This window comes from Eutrigla gurnardus (assembly GCF_963514095.1).
Source record: "Eutrigla gurnardus genome assembly, chromosome: 20".
NCBI lineage: Eukaryota > Metazoa > Chordata > Actinopteri > Perciformes > Triglidae > Eutrigla > Eutrigla gurnardus.
The window spans coordinates 9,679,055-9,697,455 of record NC_139931.1 but is presented as its reverse complement, the minus strand read 5'-3'; the positions used below and the strand labels follow the sequence as shown (position 1 = coordinate 9,697,455).

General features: G+C 44.3%; 1 protein-coding gene across 1 annotated transcript; it reads left to right on the top strand.

The window, feature by feature from the left end:
* The first annotated feature begins 10,827 nt into the window (after window positions 1–10,827).
* On the top strand, window positions 10,828–17,816 carry notum1a (notum, palmitoleoyl-protein carboxylesterase a). The gene is made up of 11 exons (XM_084036200.1): window positions 10,828–11,373; window positions 13,916–13,968; window positions 14,089–14,184; window positions 14,514–14,574; window positions 14,686–14,744; window positions 14,834–14,936; window positions 15,024–15,215; window positions 15,345–15,442; window positions 15,584–15,731; window positions 15,833–15,880; window positions 15,996–17,816. Exons 1-11 carry the CDS (start codon window positions 11,042–11,044, stop codon window positions 16,297–16,299), a joined length of 1,494 nt encoding a protein of 497 aa, XP_083892326.1. The 5' UTR covers window positions 10,828–11,041; the 3' UTR covers window positions 16,300–17,816.
* Window positions 17,817–18,401: the final 585 nt, after the last annotated feature.

Below are 18,401 nucleotides of genomic sequence, written 5' to 3'. Positions count from 1 at the left end.
TTTGATGTAAGATTTAAAGGAGATATTGATATAAACTAATATCTGTATGGTAAATATTACGCTACAGCCAGCAGCCTTTTAGCTTAGCTTAGCACAGAGCAAACGGGTTAGCAGCTAGCCTGGATCTGTCCAAAGGTCACAAACTTCACCTACTCACTAATTAAAGTGTTTTGTCTCATTTGTTTTAATCTGCACAAAAACTCGAGTGTAAATGTTACAAACGTGCCATTGTTCTGAGAAATAATCTGGCTAATAAAAACGTATACCGCCGTGATATGAAGTCATTAGAGATTTAGTATGAAAGCGGTATCAATTTTCCCACCTGAAGTCACTAGGTTTATTTCCTAACTATTCCTTTAACTTTTTGAGGAAGTTTTCGTTTTCTCGAATCACCCCAAAAGAAGATTTGAGATGAAGATTTCATTGGCAGCCCTCCACAAATCATCTCTTATTTGGGCTCCACACGGTTGAGATATCATGGTGTCACAGCTTTGATCAGGAAGTCATACCGATGTTTCCTTGACCTCCGCCATGTGGCGCGTTGTCGGTCCATCTATCTAAGATGCCCGACCATCATTCCATTTCCCTTCAGGCTCAACCTCCCGCTCTCGAGCGGATATCAAAGGGCCTGCATTTACAGTTATCTCTGCTTGGCTGCGCCACGGAAGTAATCACTGCGGGTCAAGGGTCAGCGTTCTGGCCCGAGACAGAAACACAACTGACTGACGTCGACTTCAAAGGAAAGTGATCCTCTGACAGACTGTTGTTTTAGCCGGGGAACTCTGGATATCATAATCAGGAGGGTGGAAAAGGGACAGTAAGAAGAGAGAGCGGCGGTGGTGTATGGCTGGGGGGGGGGACTTGTGTCTCAGAAGAGAAGTAGAAGAGAGAAAGATTACCTTTGAATAATTAGAGCCAACAAGATCAAAGAACAGGCTCAAGTTCGGTCTGCTTAACCTCTGTAACACAGAAACGGAGCAACAACAACAGCAAAAAAAACAAAAAAAAAGTCATTTTATTCCGTCCTGTTGTTATTCCTCTGGGTTGGCGAAACCCAAAACCATGTCGAACATAATGGAAAATATTTGAGGTCTTCTTTTATTAACCAAAAACAGCTTTGATGTTTGACGTCTTTATTTGTTTTAGAAGAAGAAAGAGAAGGGGCAATATGGCATGCGAGCGATCTTCTTTTGGAGAGCGCGCACAAAAGCGGGGAAGGAATGAATGATATGAGAGCAAACCACACTTGTTCATTCTACATAATCAATTAAACATCATTATTGGCCCCTTTTCAAGCGCGCCGCAATCAAAGGCCAGTAGGGAATGATCAAAGTGTCAGCATTTTTGTTTGAGCAGGGACCCCTTCCTGCTACTGTATCATGCAAGTTTGCATTTCACATTTGTGTCGATGATGCTGCAAAGAAGTTAAATGTCCCGTCGCATTTGCATGCAAATCTGTGTTTTGTTATTTCTTGGCATTGTAAAAAAAAAAGAAAAAAGAAAAATTAAAACCCTGTTGAATGCTGTGAATTGCAAACTGAGTCAACCGACTCAATTTTAGTGGCTCTCAGGGGGGAAATAAAACAGCTCTGTTATTGTCGAGTAGGAATTATCCACACCAGTTGTGACAAACTGCTGATACACAGTAGGTGGCTGCTACTTTCATCACCTCAATTTGAGTCGCAATTAAGCAAAACTGTGCGAATTACAGCCCGGTTAAGTGGAAACAAATTGGATGAGACGCCGCCGCCATACAAAGCCACTCTTCTTCTAAATGCCTGTAACGCTGGAAAATAAATTGGCTTAAGGGTTGTTGCGTTTTGACCCGAAGCCGTGTCAGAAAGTCCAAAACAGCATTCCAGCTATCAAAAGGCACAAACCGCAGACCGTCTTGGGTGTATGTTTTCAGCAACTGGACACTTCAAATGCGTAGCAACGGCATGAAAAGGAGCCTCTTCAGCTTGCTGGGTGTGAAAACAGGTGGAGGGGGAGGGGGTGGGGGGGGCGAGAGGGAGTCTTTTCACGGACATCCTGTCAAGAGGGAAGGGCGCGCGGGTGGAGCGGCTTCACAGCGGGCGTAAGAAAAGTCAGCGTTTCAGGGTGGTCAGTCGGAGGGTGCAGGTCAGAGAAACTGTGTGTGAACTATTCTACAACCAGGCTCCTTTTCACTGCATCCTTGTGCAGTTTGGACTTTGTAGTTCTACCACACTTTATCTGCATTTACAGACGATCAAACCGTTTTCTGTAAGTTAGAATTAGATCAGTCCCTTGAGACCCGTCGCTAGGAATACTAAGAATATCTAACAAATGTCAAAGTGTGAAGCTATTTGTAGCATTGCGGATAGCACATTTAATAATTATAATCCTATACGTGACAATGACCGGGAATGCTTTATGGGAGTCAAGAATGTATTTTGGTACGGCTCAACAATAGCAGCAAGTCAGGTCAGATCGTCTGCTGTGTACACCTGTCAGAAAGACAAAGACTTTGGTGTTGCCCGAGTGTATGAGCTCCTACGCAGTGGATTATGGGAGCACAAGAGAGAAGACACTTGATCTGAAGCCCAAGTGGTGGACTGTTTTGTCTGCAACAATGCACACACACATACGCATTCATTCACACACTCGGGGATCCTGCTGAATCATGCCAAAAAGGCTATTTGATCAGCGTCGGACCCGGGAGAGGTGACGTCCTATCCGACAGGATTCACACGCTCCCCGCTCTCCGGCACAAAAGGGCAGAACAACAATATTACGGTGTCCACTGAGTGCTCACCCCCCCAACCCCCCCACCCCACCCCTCCAGTAAAAACATTTCTGTGAGAGTGGGTCTGACCTACCTCTTCTCTCGTATAAAAACACAAAGCCGGGTGTATTCTGACAGCTGCTGCCCGGGTGCCCTGTGGAGAACAGAAGGAGAGCTTTGAAGATCTTGACCTTCTGGAACAATAAAACGCAATCATCAAACACTCTCCTGAGACAGACTGCTGACCCACAGATCCAAGTGTCTGCTTGAGATAATTCATATTAAACTGTTGGGATCACTCCGTGTGTGTGTGTGTGTGTGTGATTATGTAGATGCTCCTCACAGGCAGCACGTGGACTACAGTTTACTACCCGAATCGGAACCAGACCACCTTCTGATGCATTTTCGTTCGACCTTCTCTCTACTACAGTGCGATTTCAGCATCAAAGCATCCATTCGTCCGAGAAATGTGTCCGCCCTTGTTAGGCATTACTCAACCCTCGGAAAGAATGCTTCAATAACCAGAGTGAAAAGCTCACAGTGACTCAAACAAACAAAAAAATAAACCAATCAGGATGTGTTGTAATTCCACGGTGAAAAGAGCCCTTTATGATCATCACTTTGAGGAAAGGGTGGTAAAGGATATATTAAAGGAGTGTTTGTTGAAAGGTCAACAAAATTCATCACCCAGAACCTCGAAATGTCATTAATAAATATTGCATATTGTTTCTTTTATCTGTACATGAACTGAAATGTAAAAATAAAAATTCATAATGTTATTGTGCATCACTGTGCCCAACAATATATAATGGCCAGTTGCTCGGCAACCAGTTGGGTTGGAGGAACTGCAGGACGTTACTGGTCCTGGCCAAGACAAGAGATGTGTTATACATGACCTCAGGTAAAGTTTTAGTATATTAAACAAACAAGATGCAACGTGTTAATTAGTAAGCTTTAAGGGTGCTGTTGGCATCACATATCAAACGTATCCTTTAAAGTTCTTCTAGTAAAAACAGAATTGATCACAGATGGAAACTATGGATCACACTGATAACTCAAAACGCCTTTCTAGACGTGATGCTACACAGGGTCCCTGTAGTACCTGTAGGCCTACTGGAAGAGAGATCAGAGGGGTCGGGGGGTAAACCGGCTCCAAGGTCAAGGCGAGACCTCCTTCCCCTTTGATGGCAAAAGGAGGAAGCGCTGCTATTTACCACCTTGACAAATACACCAGGTGGCAGTTTTTAGCACAAAGCGAACAGAGGCTCAAAACATTCAGACAGAAACCTGCTGATGGCGACGACCTTTAACACCTTTCTGATCTCCAGCTCCTGAGTTCTTACAGTATCCACAAACTAACGTCGCCTTTTCGTTCTCGAGACCTCAGGAAAACTTTGTTTAACCCCCCCTAAAACAAGCCTTTGATCTTATATAATCTCATATTAACATAACTGGCAAAAGGTGTTGCAGGGCAGAGATGCCAGCTGGGTCCTCTTGCTCATCGAGCGGCGGTCCGTAGGCCCCCTGTCTCTGTCCACATGTTAATCTTTACAGGGCACTCAAGGAAGTGGCGTTGACAGCATAGATTTGAGGTCAGGAGGGGGCTAGGGGTCAAGCACTTCCTGCTGACATGAAAGCACATCCAAGCACACCTTGCTCTTGGTATCTGTCGTCCGCCCCCCTGACCATCTGTACCTACATAATCTGGGGCTCATCGGGGCCCAAACAAAAGCCATGTGTTAATTACCTTTGAAGGTGAAATGACTTCAGGGCCGCAGCCGATCTTCATCTGGTTTCAAAGCGAGGGCCGGAGAACAGGTTACGCTTCAGACACGTTACAGTTGTCCTCTCCTCTACCTGCCCGCCGTGCTTTCATTTTAGAGGCATAACCATGCCTCTAAAATCCTGTCCCGTATCAAATCCAGAGGTACACAAACCATTTCACCCTTGCTTTTTGTGGACTCTTAAATAAGTAAATTAAGGAGAAAGTTCTGACACATGTGAATTAGGCCTACACCTGTCCTCCAGATGTGAGGGCATTCACTTTGATGGAATTTCATTTTTATTCTCCTGGCTTAATTGTTTTTTTTTAGTCCTCACTTTGGTAGTGGTAGCAAATATCTACCTTCATTTACATTCAGAATTTCCGCAGTTTCCTACATTGAAGAGAAAAATGTGGAATTACTCATGGATTGATGAATAATCCATATATAGTTCACATTTATGGCCTTACCCCCCCTGCTCTTTTTCAGTGATCGTCCAAAAAGAACCCCCTTCCTGTGATTCCAGTGAATTATTAACAGATCAAAACCAGATAACGAAGGTGCCGGTTCGCATTCCGCTCATTAGTCATCACAAAAAGAACACGACGTGTCCCGGTGACGGGCTCTCCTCGTACCCTTTGTGAGTAAAGCCTGAGTAACACTTTCTTCTTCCCACAAATGACCACCTTCTTCCTGCCACAGGAGAAAGGGAAGTGGGTTCCCAAAACAGATATGTTACCGTGTTGTGAACAAATGTTTCCACTTGCCGACCACAGGTGACCTCATGAGCGAAGATGAGATGGGAAGACACCCAGATTTCAACGGCTTAGGTGGTACTTAAGTCGCACTCTACCTCTCTTAAATCCACTTCAATCTCGGTCGGTTGTTTCTAATTAGATCACGCGATGATAATTATACTTAATGTTTGTAAGAGGATATGTGCAGCATGCATCAGAAAAACATCAAAGAGCAGCTCAGCCACATGAGTTATGTACCGTCATTCTCTACATCCTTTCTGCTGAGAATAAACAAACACGCACTCTAATCCTTTGAAACCTCTCTTTTTTTTCCCCCTCTTCCCCTTTTAAAAATCCTAAACCCTAGTTTCCAGTCAGCGGATGATCAGGGGCCCCCGCAGACACCTCTTGATCCTCGGGGGCATCTACAGGAGAGTCTGTATGATGTGGGGAGAAGCGGCCGTCTGCTGCTGACCTACAGGTGAAGACAGAAAGCGGTCCTGTGAAGCCGACGCTGGGCAGGGAGGCAACGCTGCCAGCCAGAGAGGTTGGATATGAATATCCACCTCACATGGCAAGTTTCCTCAGTTTCCTCCAAAAACAAACACTTTAGATGCTACCTTGTAATTTATCACCTCTCTCTCTCCCCCGTGGAGGGAAATCAAGCGAGGGGAAATGTTGAGTTGAAAGATTGCAGTGTGTACAGTTGTTTTGATTTTCCATGTTTCAATTTCTCTCTTCGTGTGGCCTTTTAATGCTCATTGAGCTCCCTCTGGTTTCACTGGCATCGCTGTATTAAAGAATCTTAAAAAAAAAAAAAAAAGCTCTTGCAGAACATGTCCCTGACAAAAATCTTATGGCCTCACACCACTAACAGTTAGTGCACTGTTAGTTTTGAATATAAATACCGTATGTATGCCACACAGGCTTATGCGCGTCTCAGATGTGTGTTTCTTTTATTTTGAGACGAAGGGTGTAAAGGCGTGGGATGATGATTTCAGATTCCCGGGAGAAAATTCCCAGGCCTGGAAGAGCCATGTGGAAAGTAATCAAGTAGCAGAGTGATGTCATTCTGATGAAAGGCAGCCTGTCAGACAGTTGGCGACTATGGGTGCTCTTTGGCATGCGCCACAGCCCGCTATACACCAAAATATGACATCAAAGCAGGTACCAGGCCAGGCCAAGAGGCTGGCACTGATCATTGTCTTCTTTGATTACAGTAGCCTCATCTTCTTGCCGAGAGGATAAAAGAAAACGGCTGCTTGGTGTTAAGAGAGTGTCAAAAATAATGAGGCGCATACCACGCGCTAATAGTGTCCCATTGGCTTGGTGGATGGAAGCGCATACCGTGTACTCACAACACTATGGGCAGCGCTCCCGAACAGGGATTAAGTCTAGTCCAAGACTATGTGGATTTCAGTGGATTTAGTGCAGGACTCATTTTAAAAAGTGGCACCAAGACCCAACAGACTCTTCTTTGCATTTGTACCCCTTCAAAAAGCAGAAATGTTTTCAAAAATAATGGCAATCCTCATAGATTCTTTAAGGTCTACAGCCTGAAAAACAGTCTCAAATACAGCTCTTGCATAATTGAATAATGACCATGTTCTACAGCAGGGTGTGGACTTCAAAATAATTTGCCCATAGAGACTTCCAGGTTAAAGTACAGAAAATGAATCATGTGTTGTGGCTCTACTGTCATGACCTGTAATAAGGGCTTTTCCATGTCCTTTGGCAAATCTGCGGCATAAATAAACATTTCCGAGACAAAAGGGCCTGATGCTCCTTCTGTCTCGGTGGAGATGAGAATAGGCGCAGAGGAAGGTCTGCCGCCTCTCTGATGATAATAATAGCAGGTTTCGGATTTGGTAATTGGTCTCTGCTCCCTCCTCTGTCGCTACCTTGCAGAGGGCAACGCAAAGAGTGATTCAGACACGAGGCACGAACGGAAAAAACTCCTGTGGAGGAAGGTTGGTACCTCCGAGGCGGCCCCGGTTCCACCTCGCTCATCCTCAATGCCATAACGCATTCTCGACACGCGCAAACATCCATCTCGCTTAGCGTGAATGACGTGACGGAACTGTTTACAGGCAACGGCAGCTATTTTTGCCAAGCATCAGCCTCAGATGAAAGATCAACAACAAACAGCTGACCTGAACTATTTGATTACCCCCTTGGTGCCAGAGAGACCCCAAACGCAAGCTGTCCTATCTTGAAAGAGTTCATTTTTATCAAACAGGGCATCATCTGTAACCAATAGACGGCCTCCTCTTACGAAATGAGAGCCTGCTCGACAGATGTCTCCTGCCTCTCTTACTCTCTCTTACTCCCCATTTACATCCACATCTTAGATGGCACCTCTTGACCTAAGTCGGGATCAAGGTTGTTTACCGATTCTCTGGGTAATATCAGGAACATGTGGTGGGGATGGGGGGGGACATGAAAGGAACTCTACAGTGTGTTAACACCCCAAAAACCTCTGTACATGTTTGTTTGGGGTTTTTAAACAATAGTTTCAACATGAAATTAAGGGGATCTGCTTCCGGAGGTTTGCCTCAAGGTGACATAACACAGAAGCTGATGTGTTTTGGCGGGGGCGGAAAAACCCCCCGTCAAAACCCCTCAAACATTACAGTCGAATCAACTTGTTCATGAAGCTACCATTAAAATGATGCAGGAAAAACATCTACAATAATTCATTTTAGGTTGTTGTAAAGTGACTCTTTTATTACTGACAAACAATAAACAAAATGTCAAAGTCTCTGAAAAAGCAGCAGAGAAATGTCAGCCACAGGGGGAACTTACTACAAAACACTCAAGACATCTGAAGGTTTCAACAACGTTTCAACTAATTTGTAACACCTGAGCACTACTCCATACATTGGCAGTTCCCTTATCGTCCCGGCTTTTAGCAGATTTCCACACTTAAACACTTCGTGGCATAATACCACTAAGTCTCAGGCTTTGCTGTTGTGACCTTCATGGGATTTAGTGCTGCGGTCGAGTCCCACAATCCCTAACCTGATATCATATGTGTTGTGCTGGTGCCAACTATAGCGCTAGCGCTGCGTATAGGGGAGGGTGGCAATTTAAAGAAACTCTTCTATGAAATATAAAAGTTTTATAGATGGTGATCTCTCCTTTGTTCTTCCAATGAGGACCTCCACCTGTTTCTGATGATGTGAGCCAGAGCCTGTCCCTTTCAAGAGGCTGATCCCTCCTGATCTCTTTGATGTAACCTGACCTAACAGTTCCAACTAGCCGGATTTGATGATCACGGATGGACCCTTCGACAACAGCACATGCAAATCAAAACTTACAGGCACGGGGGAAGACGGACGACGGGGGTGTGTGAGCAGAGCTGGCAGGCTTGCGCCGACGGAGCGAGCGCTCGCCGAGCTATGATGTGTCCAAACGCCAGGCAGGCAAACGGTCACATGATCAATGCTGCCAGCCCAGACTTAAGCAGTAAAACCTGTGGATCTGCGAGGGCACATGCAACTGATCGGAGATGAAAGACAGGCTTTGACTTTCACAGGAGGCCTGGAGTCGAGGTGGGGGCCTACGGGGGCACTTCTGAGGGACTGCCATCAGAACAGCTGGGTCATTTTCAAATGACCTAATTCTAGGATTAATCCATTCGGACTTGCATGGTTAAATTTGTGTCCATGCTGCACACAGACGATGGGAGGCAAAGAAAGAGGGAGAGAAAGAATTACCAGCGAAAGCCAGAAAGGCTTAGCACTTGGGGTTCAAACAAGGTGCACAGTAGAGAACCACTGTGCACCGACGGTAGCAGAGCGCGCCGGCGTTTTCTGTCTCCGGTCTCGTACCGTCGGGCAAATTTAACACAGCATCGACACGTTTGGATCGCTCAAGGCGCGAGCATCTGCGGCTCACACTTCCCCGCTCACATGGGTCAGGGGATCTTTCGACACACCGCCGGGGCATCTCTTCATGGTAGCGTGAGTGTCAGAGGCCAGCGTCCATCTGCGAGTGATTTAAGGGTTACATTTTTGGGGATGACGTGTGATAAAACAGGGAGGTATGGGTCAGAGTGACTAGACTCAATCTGTGACAGAGCCTCTCCTCCTGGGCCCTACCACATGTTTTAATCTATACAAGCATCTGTTTGAAGTTCCCAATGAATACCATCGGTCCTGCCGGTGACTTCATATCCATCTTACCTGGCTCAGAACAGACTGACACCCTTGAGGCACCCTGCTTAACCACGGGGATCTGTTTGTGAGAGGATGCAAAGCAGCTCTAACATATTGTGCCCAGAATGCACATTAGCACCTTCTAAAATGCCAAAGTATCTTCTTTCTGGCTTTCAATCAGCAGTCTCAAACAAATTTTTACAGCTCAAACCAATACTTTCTATTGCAATAAAGGTGTTATTCATTAGTTCTCAAAGAAAACGGCATCTGATATCTGAAGAAACATGGCTCTCAGTGTCCCAATAGCCTATGAGCGCTCTCTGCCAAATCTGCTGCATCAACAAGACATTATCAATAGGCTACCTGAGTTTGTGTTGCGCAGCAACTGTACCTTAGAATAACCCCTTTCTAAATTTGATATCAAGTCAGCAGCTCGAAAACTAAAACTGAAATTACAACATCAGTCCTTTTCACATGCGAAGAACGAGCTCAATCAAAAGATAAAAGTCGCCATGAAGTGTCACCTTGATGAATAATCACTGTTATTCTTATGCAATCACTGCGGGCTACACTTCCAACTTAAATGTGTCCTTAAAATGAGAGGCTGTTGGAGGGAAGTCTACCTCAACCATAACGAGGGCATTCCTGCGTTAAAAAGCTGGCTTCCCATCAGGATGCTCTGCTCGACTTAAAATATACAGTAGACCAGGAAAGTTTGGAAGAGACTGAAGTGGGAGTGAGGAGGCGAGGCGAGGCGAGGCGAGGGGGGAGAAAGAGTGATGGTTGCTTTGATCTCTGGAGGCCCTGTCTGGATTAAAAAAGAAAACACAAGTGTCCAAGTCCTTTTCTAAACCCTAAGAAAACACGAGCAGCACTAGTCAGGACTGGAAGTGATTCTTAAAAGAAAAAAGAGGTATGTTTTTGGGATGCTCTTTAAACAATATCATGCATTTATTTGCCTTAAAAAATAAGCAAAAAATGATAATAGCAATAATATGGACTATATTATTGCTACATTTAACCAAGTCTGACTTCAAGATGCATTTTCCTGACTGAATATTATTGGAATTGATCGCGTTTTGTTTTTGTTTTTTCCCCACTTGATTTTCAAGTAAGTGTGTAACGAGATGCGTATTCTCACTTCATAAATTTGTGGCGGAATGGGAAATGGGCATTTCAAGGCCAATAAAAGCCACCACATCAAATAAAACATCGCGGATCAAAAGAACCAACGCATGGACATCCCCCCCCCCCTCCCTATATAAATTAAAAGGGGGGGGGGGGGTAGTCTGCATGCCACGCTTGATCATGCCCCGAGTCCTGCCCCGCTCCTGCGATTGGCTGCACGGACACACAAGGGGGGAAAGTTTGAATAAAATACAAGAGCATGGCACGAGTGTTGTCGTTCAAGCTTGTGCGCTTGGTCCAGCAGGGCTCGGGTTGTACTAGATAGATGGGCAAGCAGCTGTAGGCGCAGTTTGTGATAAATAGAGAATTCAGCGGAGGATCGTGATTAAATCTGAAAAGAGGACTTTAAAAAAAATTTAGTTCACAATCAATAGAAGCGTCTTTCTGAACCCCTTTCCCGTCGTTGCATTTTGGAGAGAGGACCATCTAAAAACACCGGGATAAACGATGACAGCGATCCGAATGGTCTCCTCGGTGCTGGTGCTGGCGCTGATGCAGTCCGGAGCCCTTTGCGCGCGGAGGTTCCGGGGTGGCCGCAACCCGCAACCGCGACGCTCGCCGCCTCCTCCTCCCACGTACCGGGCGGACCGGGGCGACACCACCGAGAGCTTCCCTCTGGATTTCACCGCCGTGGAGGAGAACATGGATAACTTCATGACGCAGGTGAAGAACCTCGCGCAGTCCCTCTACCCGTGCTCGGCGCAGAAGCTCGACTACGACATGAAGCTGAACCTTTTGGAGAATACGTCAGTCACCTGTAACGACGGGAGTCCCGCGGGGTACGTACAGTGTACAAGTAAAAAAACAACAACATGTGATGGATCGTCAGGCTCAGCTGTGTGCATCAGTGCACCCTAGCCGGTCGTTTTTTGTTGTTTTTTGTTCCAGCAGGGCGCAGCCCGTCGTACTGGTGACCCCTCTACCCGAGGACGCTCAGTAGGGCAGACGTTCTCCTTAATTCATTGCGAATTATAAATGAGAAATAAACAAAACAAACGCGGCGATTTTCACAAGAGAACCGTGCCTTAGGATAGAATGACGGGATGAGATAAACAGCTGCTTTGCGTCAGCGAAGCGTAAAATTTGCGGATAGCCACATGGGCCACGCTTCATTTCCTTTGCTCCAAATTAGAATGCAGGATTTGCTCTGCAGAAAGTTGAGATTTAAGTTTTCAGACCCCCGCCCACATCTCTATCTCTCTCTCTCTGTCTACCCGTGATGATTGCACCCAGTGCGCACACATGACACCATGTCTTCTGCTACTGTGATGGCCCTTAGTTGTTTTTTTTGGAATACGTTATTTTAGTCTGTGGTCCACGAGGTAAACAATGGATCATTTGTTTTTGTCACGGTATCCACTGTTGACATTGTTGTTAAGCAGAAATCCATTTGGCAGTAAGAAAGCCAGCATGATTTCTCCACTAAAGCGGGATAAGCCATGGCACTAAAAGCATATTAATATCAGACAGATCCACCGCCTCTTACATTGTATAATACACAAACAATAGCCGGTCATATAGACTCTCATTCATGTTCCACTTGCAGGGAGTCAAACTGAGTGGGTCAAACTCATTCTGGGATGGATCAAATAAAAAGATTTCACTTGTATCTCATATCTGTCAACATATTCTATTCAAGGAAATGTTTCAAATATCATACAAACTGTAACAAACTGAAGAACAGAATTTATCTGCATGTCTCTATCTCACTAGTAGGCCTAATATAGTCAAAACATAATGAAAAGCACTGTTGAATCTTTGTTTTAGTAGGCTATATAAATGCTTTACTGTTAATGTTGCCCGTTCCATATCAGGAGGCTTTGATGAATGCCCGTGCATATAGGAACATATCTGGGACCAGTTCAGTGACGAGCAGACTCACGGATTCTCTTTATGGATTTACCATCCTGTCTTAATTCCTGTAAAGTGCCTGGTGGAGTGAGCTGTCTGTCGGCCGCGGTAAAGCTCTTAGCTCTTTAGAGATGCAGGGGACAGTTGCTGGCAGATGGTCCGTCTCATTCACCCCTGTGGCTGTTGTCAGTTGAGATGCTAATCCATCAGCTACTAACAGTAATTTCCAGAGGAGGTGTTGTTACAGTTACAGACAAACGGGGACAAGTAAAATCAATTCCCTGGGTGTGTGTGATTCATCTTCTGGAGTTGCACTTGTTAGAGCAAATGTGTTGATGCAGCCCCCCCTCCCCTGTCTTGTTCAGCTTGCCAAGCCCGCCTTCGCTTTGTTGTTGTAAAAGTAGTAAACGGAGTGCACTGTCCTCGGCCTACATCATCGGCTGCAGCTCGCGATAATACAAGATATTAACCCGAAGCCAAAGTGTGATTCAGAGTCTGAGCAAACAGCTCGGAGCTTCGGACAAGTCTGTTTTCTTTTTAGTCGCTGAAGTGTTTTTGGCAATCCCTCGGGTTTAGTCATTGGTGAAGTCGGGTGGGTTCTGATTGAATAAAAAAAAAAAAAGAGGAAATCTCTCAGCATCACCGTAGCTTATTTGAAGAATATTGATTCTGTTGCTAAAGTTTTTTTTACACACTGGAAAAGTTCTGTGATTTGTTTCTTTCTGGTATCAATATTAAATAAAAATCCTGAACAAAAAGGATGATGTTGAGAACGTCCAGCAGCATACACATGCCCTCTTCTGGGCTGACGACATATAGCACACGTCTTATATCCTAAATGTATTTTTTTTTTAAATCTTGGCTTGGCACAAAAAACATTCACTTTTCTCTCACCCAGAGACATTGTCTTGGCCGTACAGGTCCTCATATAAAAAGACACACTGTGACATCTACACACGTCAAATACAGTTGTGTCATTCAATGTCTCTTTTCGCATCATTCCTGCGGGGCCTTGATTTTATCCAAGCTGTGTGTGTTGGTGAATGATGAGCTCAGAATGACGAGACTACGAGAGTATGTGATCTACTCTTGCTACATTAAACAGGATAGGGGGCCGTTTATCACCTCATCACTATATCAGTTTCTCAGTGCAAAACTAGACACACAATCTCATTGTTCTCTCTTTCATTTTTGCTGGTGTTGGTCACCTTTTCAGAGATAGAAATCAACACAACAGGACATCTTTGTTTGGCTTAAAAGTCATGGTGTCGTATGTGTTTATATTTCATGCTCGAATACCAGTGCGGGTATCACTTTTCGGTGTTTATCTCAGAAGAAAGAGCACCGTTTTGCAATTCTGGAATGTGGTTGTGTGTGTGTATCTGTTGCTTGGATGTAATTGTCATGCAGGCTGTGAAAAATAAACTTTTGGAATCACGTGTTGATTCAATATTCTTTGTTATCTTGTAGGTACTACCTGAAGGAATCACGAGGCAGCAGACGGTGGTTGATATTCTTGGAGGGTCAGTATTAATTTGACGTATTTCATCATATTTCTCCTTTTAATGCTCAGAATGATAATCTTGCATTAATATGGACAATGTGAGTGACGGGCTGTTTTTTTTGTGTGTATGGATGTCCAGGCGGCTGGTACTGCTTCAACAAGGAGAACTGTGACAGCCGATACGAGACCATGAGGAGATTGATGAGCTCATCTAAGTGGCCCCAAACCAAAACAGGTCAGCCTCAGCTACTCTGTATTAGTTTACCAAACTGCAATAAGCGCCATTGTTATTCCACCTGTGACCCCCCCAGCGTGTTGAAAAAGTAGCCGGATCCCACTGTAATGTCAGAGTATTTAAAAGGATCGGATGTATCAGTTACCCCGTCATAATGTAGCTGAAGTGTAAGGCTACCTGGCGCCCGCTGCTGTAGGAACAGAGACGCTTCCCTCTCTCATTGCAGTGTAATAACTGTAATCCATGTGGTAATGATGATGAGGAAGAAGAGGATGTGTCGTCTGGGAGTGCCAGGATGGCTAATGATACATGTTGATCCGTCTCTGCAGGCACGGGGATCCTGTCTCCGCTGCCTGAGGAAAACCCTCACTGGTGGAACGCCAACATGGTGTAAGTTGACGCTTGTTTGTGTGTTTATTGAAGATCGATTTAAAAAAAAAAAAAAACAATAATAAAATGTCAAACATACCTGGAGATTTTAAGTGCATGTTGGTTGTGCAGGTTCATCCCGTACTGCTCCAGCGATGTGTGGAGCGGAGCTACAGCCAAAACAGAGCAGAGTAAGAAATTACTGAATCATCAAAACCAACACATCCCTCGTTAAGAAACCTATATATTCTTACAGTTATTCTCTCTGTGTTGCGTACAGGTGGCTATGCCTTCATGGGCTCACTGATTATTCAGGAGGTGGTGAAGGACCTGCTGAACAAAGGTCTGGACAACGCAAAAGTTCTCCTATTAGCAGGAAGCAGGTATGTTCATTTTTGCTTTCAAATTTCAAAGCTATGACATTTGATTCCTGTACAGGTAATAAGAATATGTCGTTTGTATGTGTGCAGTGCGGGTGGCACCGGGGTCCTTCTGAACGTGGACCGTGTGGCGGAGCAGCTGGAGGGACTGGGGCACACTGGGATACAAGTGCGAGGCCTGTCTGACTCGGGCTGGTTCCTGGACAATAAGCAGTACCACTGCACGGACTGCGTGGACGCCGTCAGCTGTGCCCCCACCGAGACCATCAAGAGAGGCATCAAGTACGGGAGCCAGTGCATATTATCATACACGGACAAGATTTTGGGTGTTGTTTTAGCACCGCGACGAGATCATCAGGTTGCCATCCTTGAAGTCATGTGTCCTGTCTGTCCTTTTCACCTGCTCATCAGGTACTGGGGAGGAGTGGTACCAGAGAGGTGCAGGCAAACCCACCAAGGAGAGGAGTGGAACTGCTTCTTTGGATACAGAGTCTTCCCATCAATAAAAAGTTAGTTTGAGACTATGTAAAATAATGTATGCACAAGCCCAAGACACCTGCATGGTATTTGGCACAGAGTAGATGTATGCTGTACCATACATATGTGCTATAATCTTATATTAATCGTCTTCTTCCATTCTCCCTGTGCAGGCCCCGTCTTTGTGGTTCAGTGGCTGTTCGATGAGGCCCAGTTGACAGTCGACAACATCCAGCTGACAGGCCAGCCTGTGCAGGAAGGCCAGTGGCGCTACATCCAAAACCTGGGCATCGAGCTGAGGAACACACTCAAAGATGTCCCGTAAGGCCACGTCGCTGCTTTTTAGGAGGAAAATTTAAGATGCATTATTGGATTCCAATTGATTTATGTGCCTATTTGTATCTCATTATCTCTATCTGCAGGGCTATGTTTGCTCCAGCATGCCTATCACATGAAGTTATCACCAGAAAGTGAGTATGATTTCGTTTTCAACCCCCCCTTCCCAGTGTATCATCATCAGGGGACACTAGACTTTGTGTTTGAGACCTTCCACCTGTGAGCTAACAGCGCCCTCTTGTGTTCTAGCTACTGGATTGACATCCAGGTTAAAGGCACCTCCTTGCCCCGAGCTCTGCACTGCTGGGACCGCAGCCTCAACGACAACAGGAACAACAAGGCTCCGCCCAAAGGCTGCCCGGTGCATCTGATCGACAGCTGCCCGTGGCCACACTGCAACCCCACCTGCCCCACCATCCGAGACCAGTTCACAGGACAGGAGATGAACGTCATCCAGTTCCTCATGCACATGGGCTTCGACGTGCAGAAGATGGCCCAGCAGCAGGGCATGGACCCCAGCAAGCTACTGGGCATGCTCAGCAGCGGCAGCTAAAGGGACAGACGTACACACAGTATCTCCAAGCTAAGCCCAAGCAGGGTTGGCTGGTCTTCTCTGGCCGGTCTCCAATGCCTGATACCTCCAACTCCACCTTCACAACCCATTCTACCTATAGTCAATTCCAAGTCAAACACAGGAGCTCATATTTGTCCCACAATCCCTTTCCTCACAAACAAGCGACAAGTACCGGGGCGACACGCCACCACGACAAGGCACAACTATCTGCTACTCCATTTAAATTATCTTTTGTTTTTGTAAAAGAAAAAAATATCATGAATGTAATCCAGTTTTAAGGATGCTCATTGATGTTTTTTTAATGAATATTATTTTCATCCTTCCACATAGATTTTATTTAGTAATTTTTTCAAAAAGGAAAAGAAAAATGCCACAATGATGTACGGATGCTGTCTTCGTTAAGTAGTCACTATAGAGTATATAAGGGTATAACTTTGTTCAAACGGTTTTACAGTTTCTCATCACATAAAGACCAACATGAACGCTGAAACAGGGACATATGATAAGTTGAGAAAGGCACTGGAACAGAAAGGAAATTTTGTATTTATCGCTAAAATAATGGCAAGCCCGAAAGAGAGAGACAACTGACACAAATACTCCTCTAATCAGCTTTGCTTGCTAGATGCTTTATGCTTTATTGGCATGATTGGAACAAAACAATATTGTGTCAAGTAAGCTTAAAAAGAAAAAATAATTCTGAAAATAAAGAAATTAGCAAAAAGAAATATGAAATTAAAGTTGCAGACAAATAGTGGATGTTATATCTTGCAATGTATATTATCATTGTGATTATTAGTCAAGAGAAAAAGATTACAGCAACTCATACTCGACATTGTTGTAATCTAAGTGGCGTGTTTTCAGTTTGGACAGCTGTGAAGGTGCCACGATGCCCACTTTAGTCTTTTCCTGACTATTGTGGTGCAGATTGTGCTGCAAAAGTGGGCCGAGAAACACCGACGGTCTATGAGTAGCTATACGTACACCACAGTGCCATCACATCTTAAACCTCTCTCTCACAGGCCACATCATCTCAAGAGGACTGTTCAAACCCGAGACATACAGTCTCCATGTTAGGTCAGTGGTTCAGCAATCCTCAGATCAATGCAATGAACATTTAAAGGGAGACAAATATCGTCTATTGTATATTTTTTTGAGTATTTGTATAGGTTCTTTCAATTGTTCACTATTGTAACTCCCTTCTTATATTTCATAATAGAGATCACTTTTTAATATAATGACAATGTTGTATGTAATAATGTCTTTATAAATGATGTTTTTTAAAAATTACCTCTATTTCGCATCACACCAGAGAAGGAAAGGTATTACTAATTGTAATTTTATTCTGTAACATATTTTTTAACAGAAAAAAAAACAAACAAACTCAAGCTACAATGGTAATTTACATATTTATTTTGTTATGTAAATCATATTTATAAGTGCTATTTTCACAGAGAAGTGATTCTTTGTAAATTGTAAATACATTGCTGTTTTTTTCTCTTTGTGTTGATTGCATGTCTTTGTATCGGACCCAAAAGAAAAGACATATTACATATACTAAGGTCTTGTGGTTATTATTATTACTAGTAGAAGTAGCAGTATAGGTAGTAGAAGAGGCATATTTGCACAATACACTCACGCTCAAGCTCCCAGCAGTTTATCACCATTTTGATGGATCTGATAACAGCTTAGTGTACACAAACCGTCTGTTAAACCTTTTTATATTTGAGCGGCTTTGTTAAATCTCAAGAAATTGGGTCAGTCTCCAAAATCAGGAGAAGATTTCAGAGTAGATAAAGTGAAAATGAGTAATGTTTTTATTTTATTGGAAATGGTCCCTTGCTAATAGGAAAGGGCCTGACAAACGCAAACTTAAAACAGCACATCTTCTTACATCAGAGGTCGTCTATGTGTTTTTTACACATCACCTATCAGACCTGCATCATGGTCTTCTCTGCACTGTTTAAATAGTCACTTTCTCATGTTATTCAGTGTCTCTGTTTTGCCACACTCACTGTTTTTAAGATAAATGGAATGCATATTTTCACACGTCAATGCAAGGCACTGACATAAAGGCTAAAAAA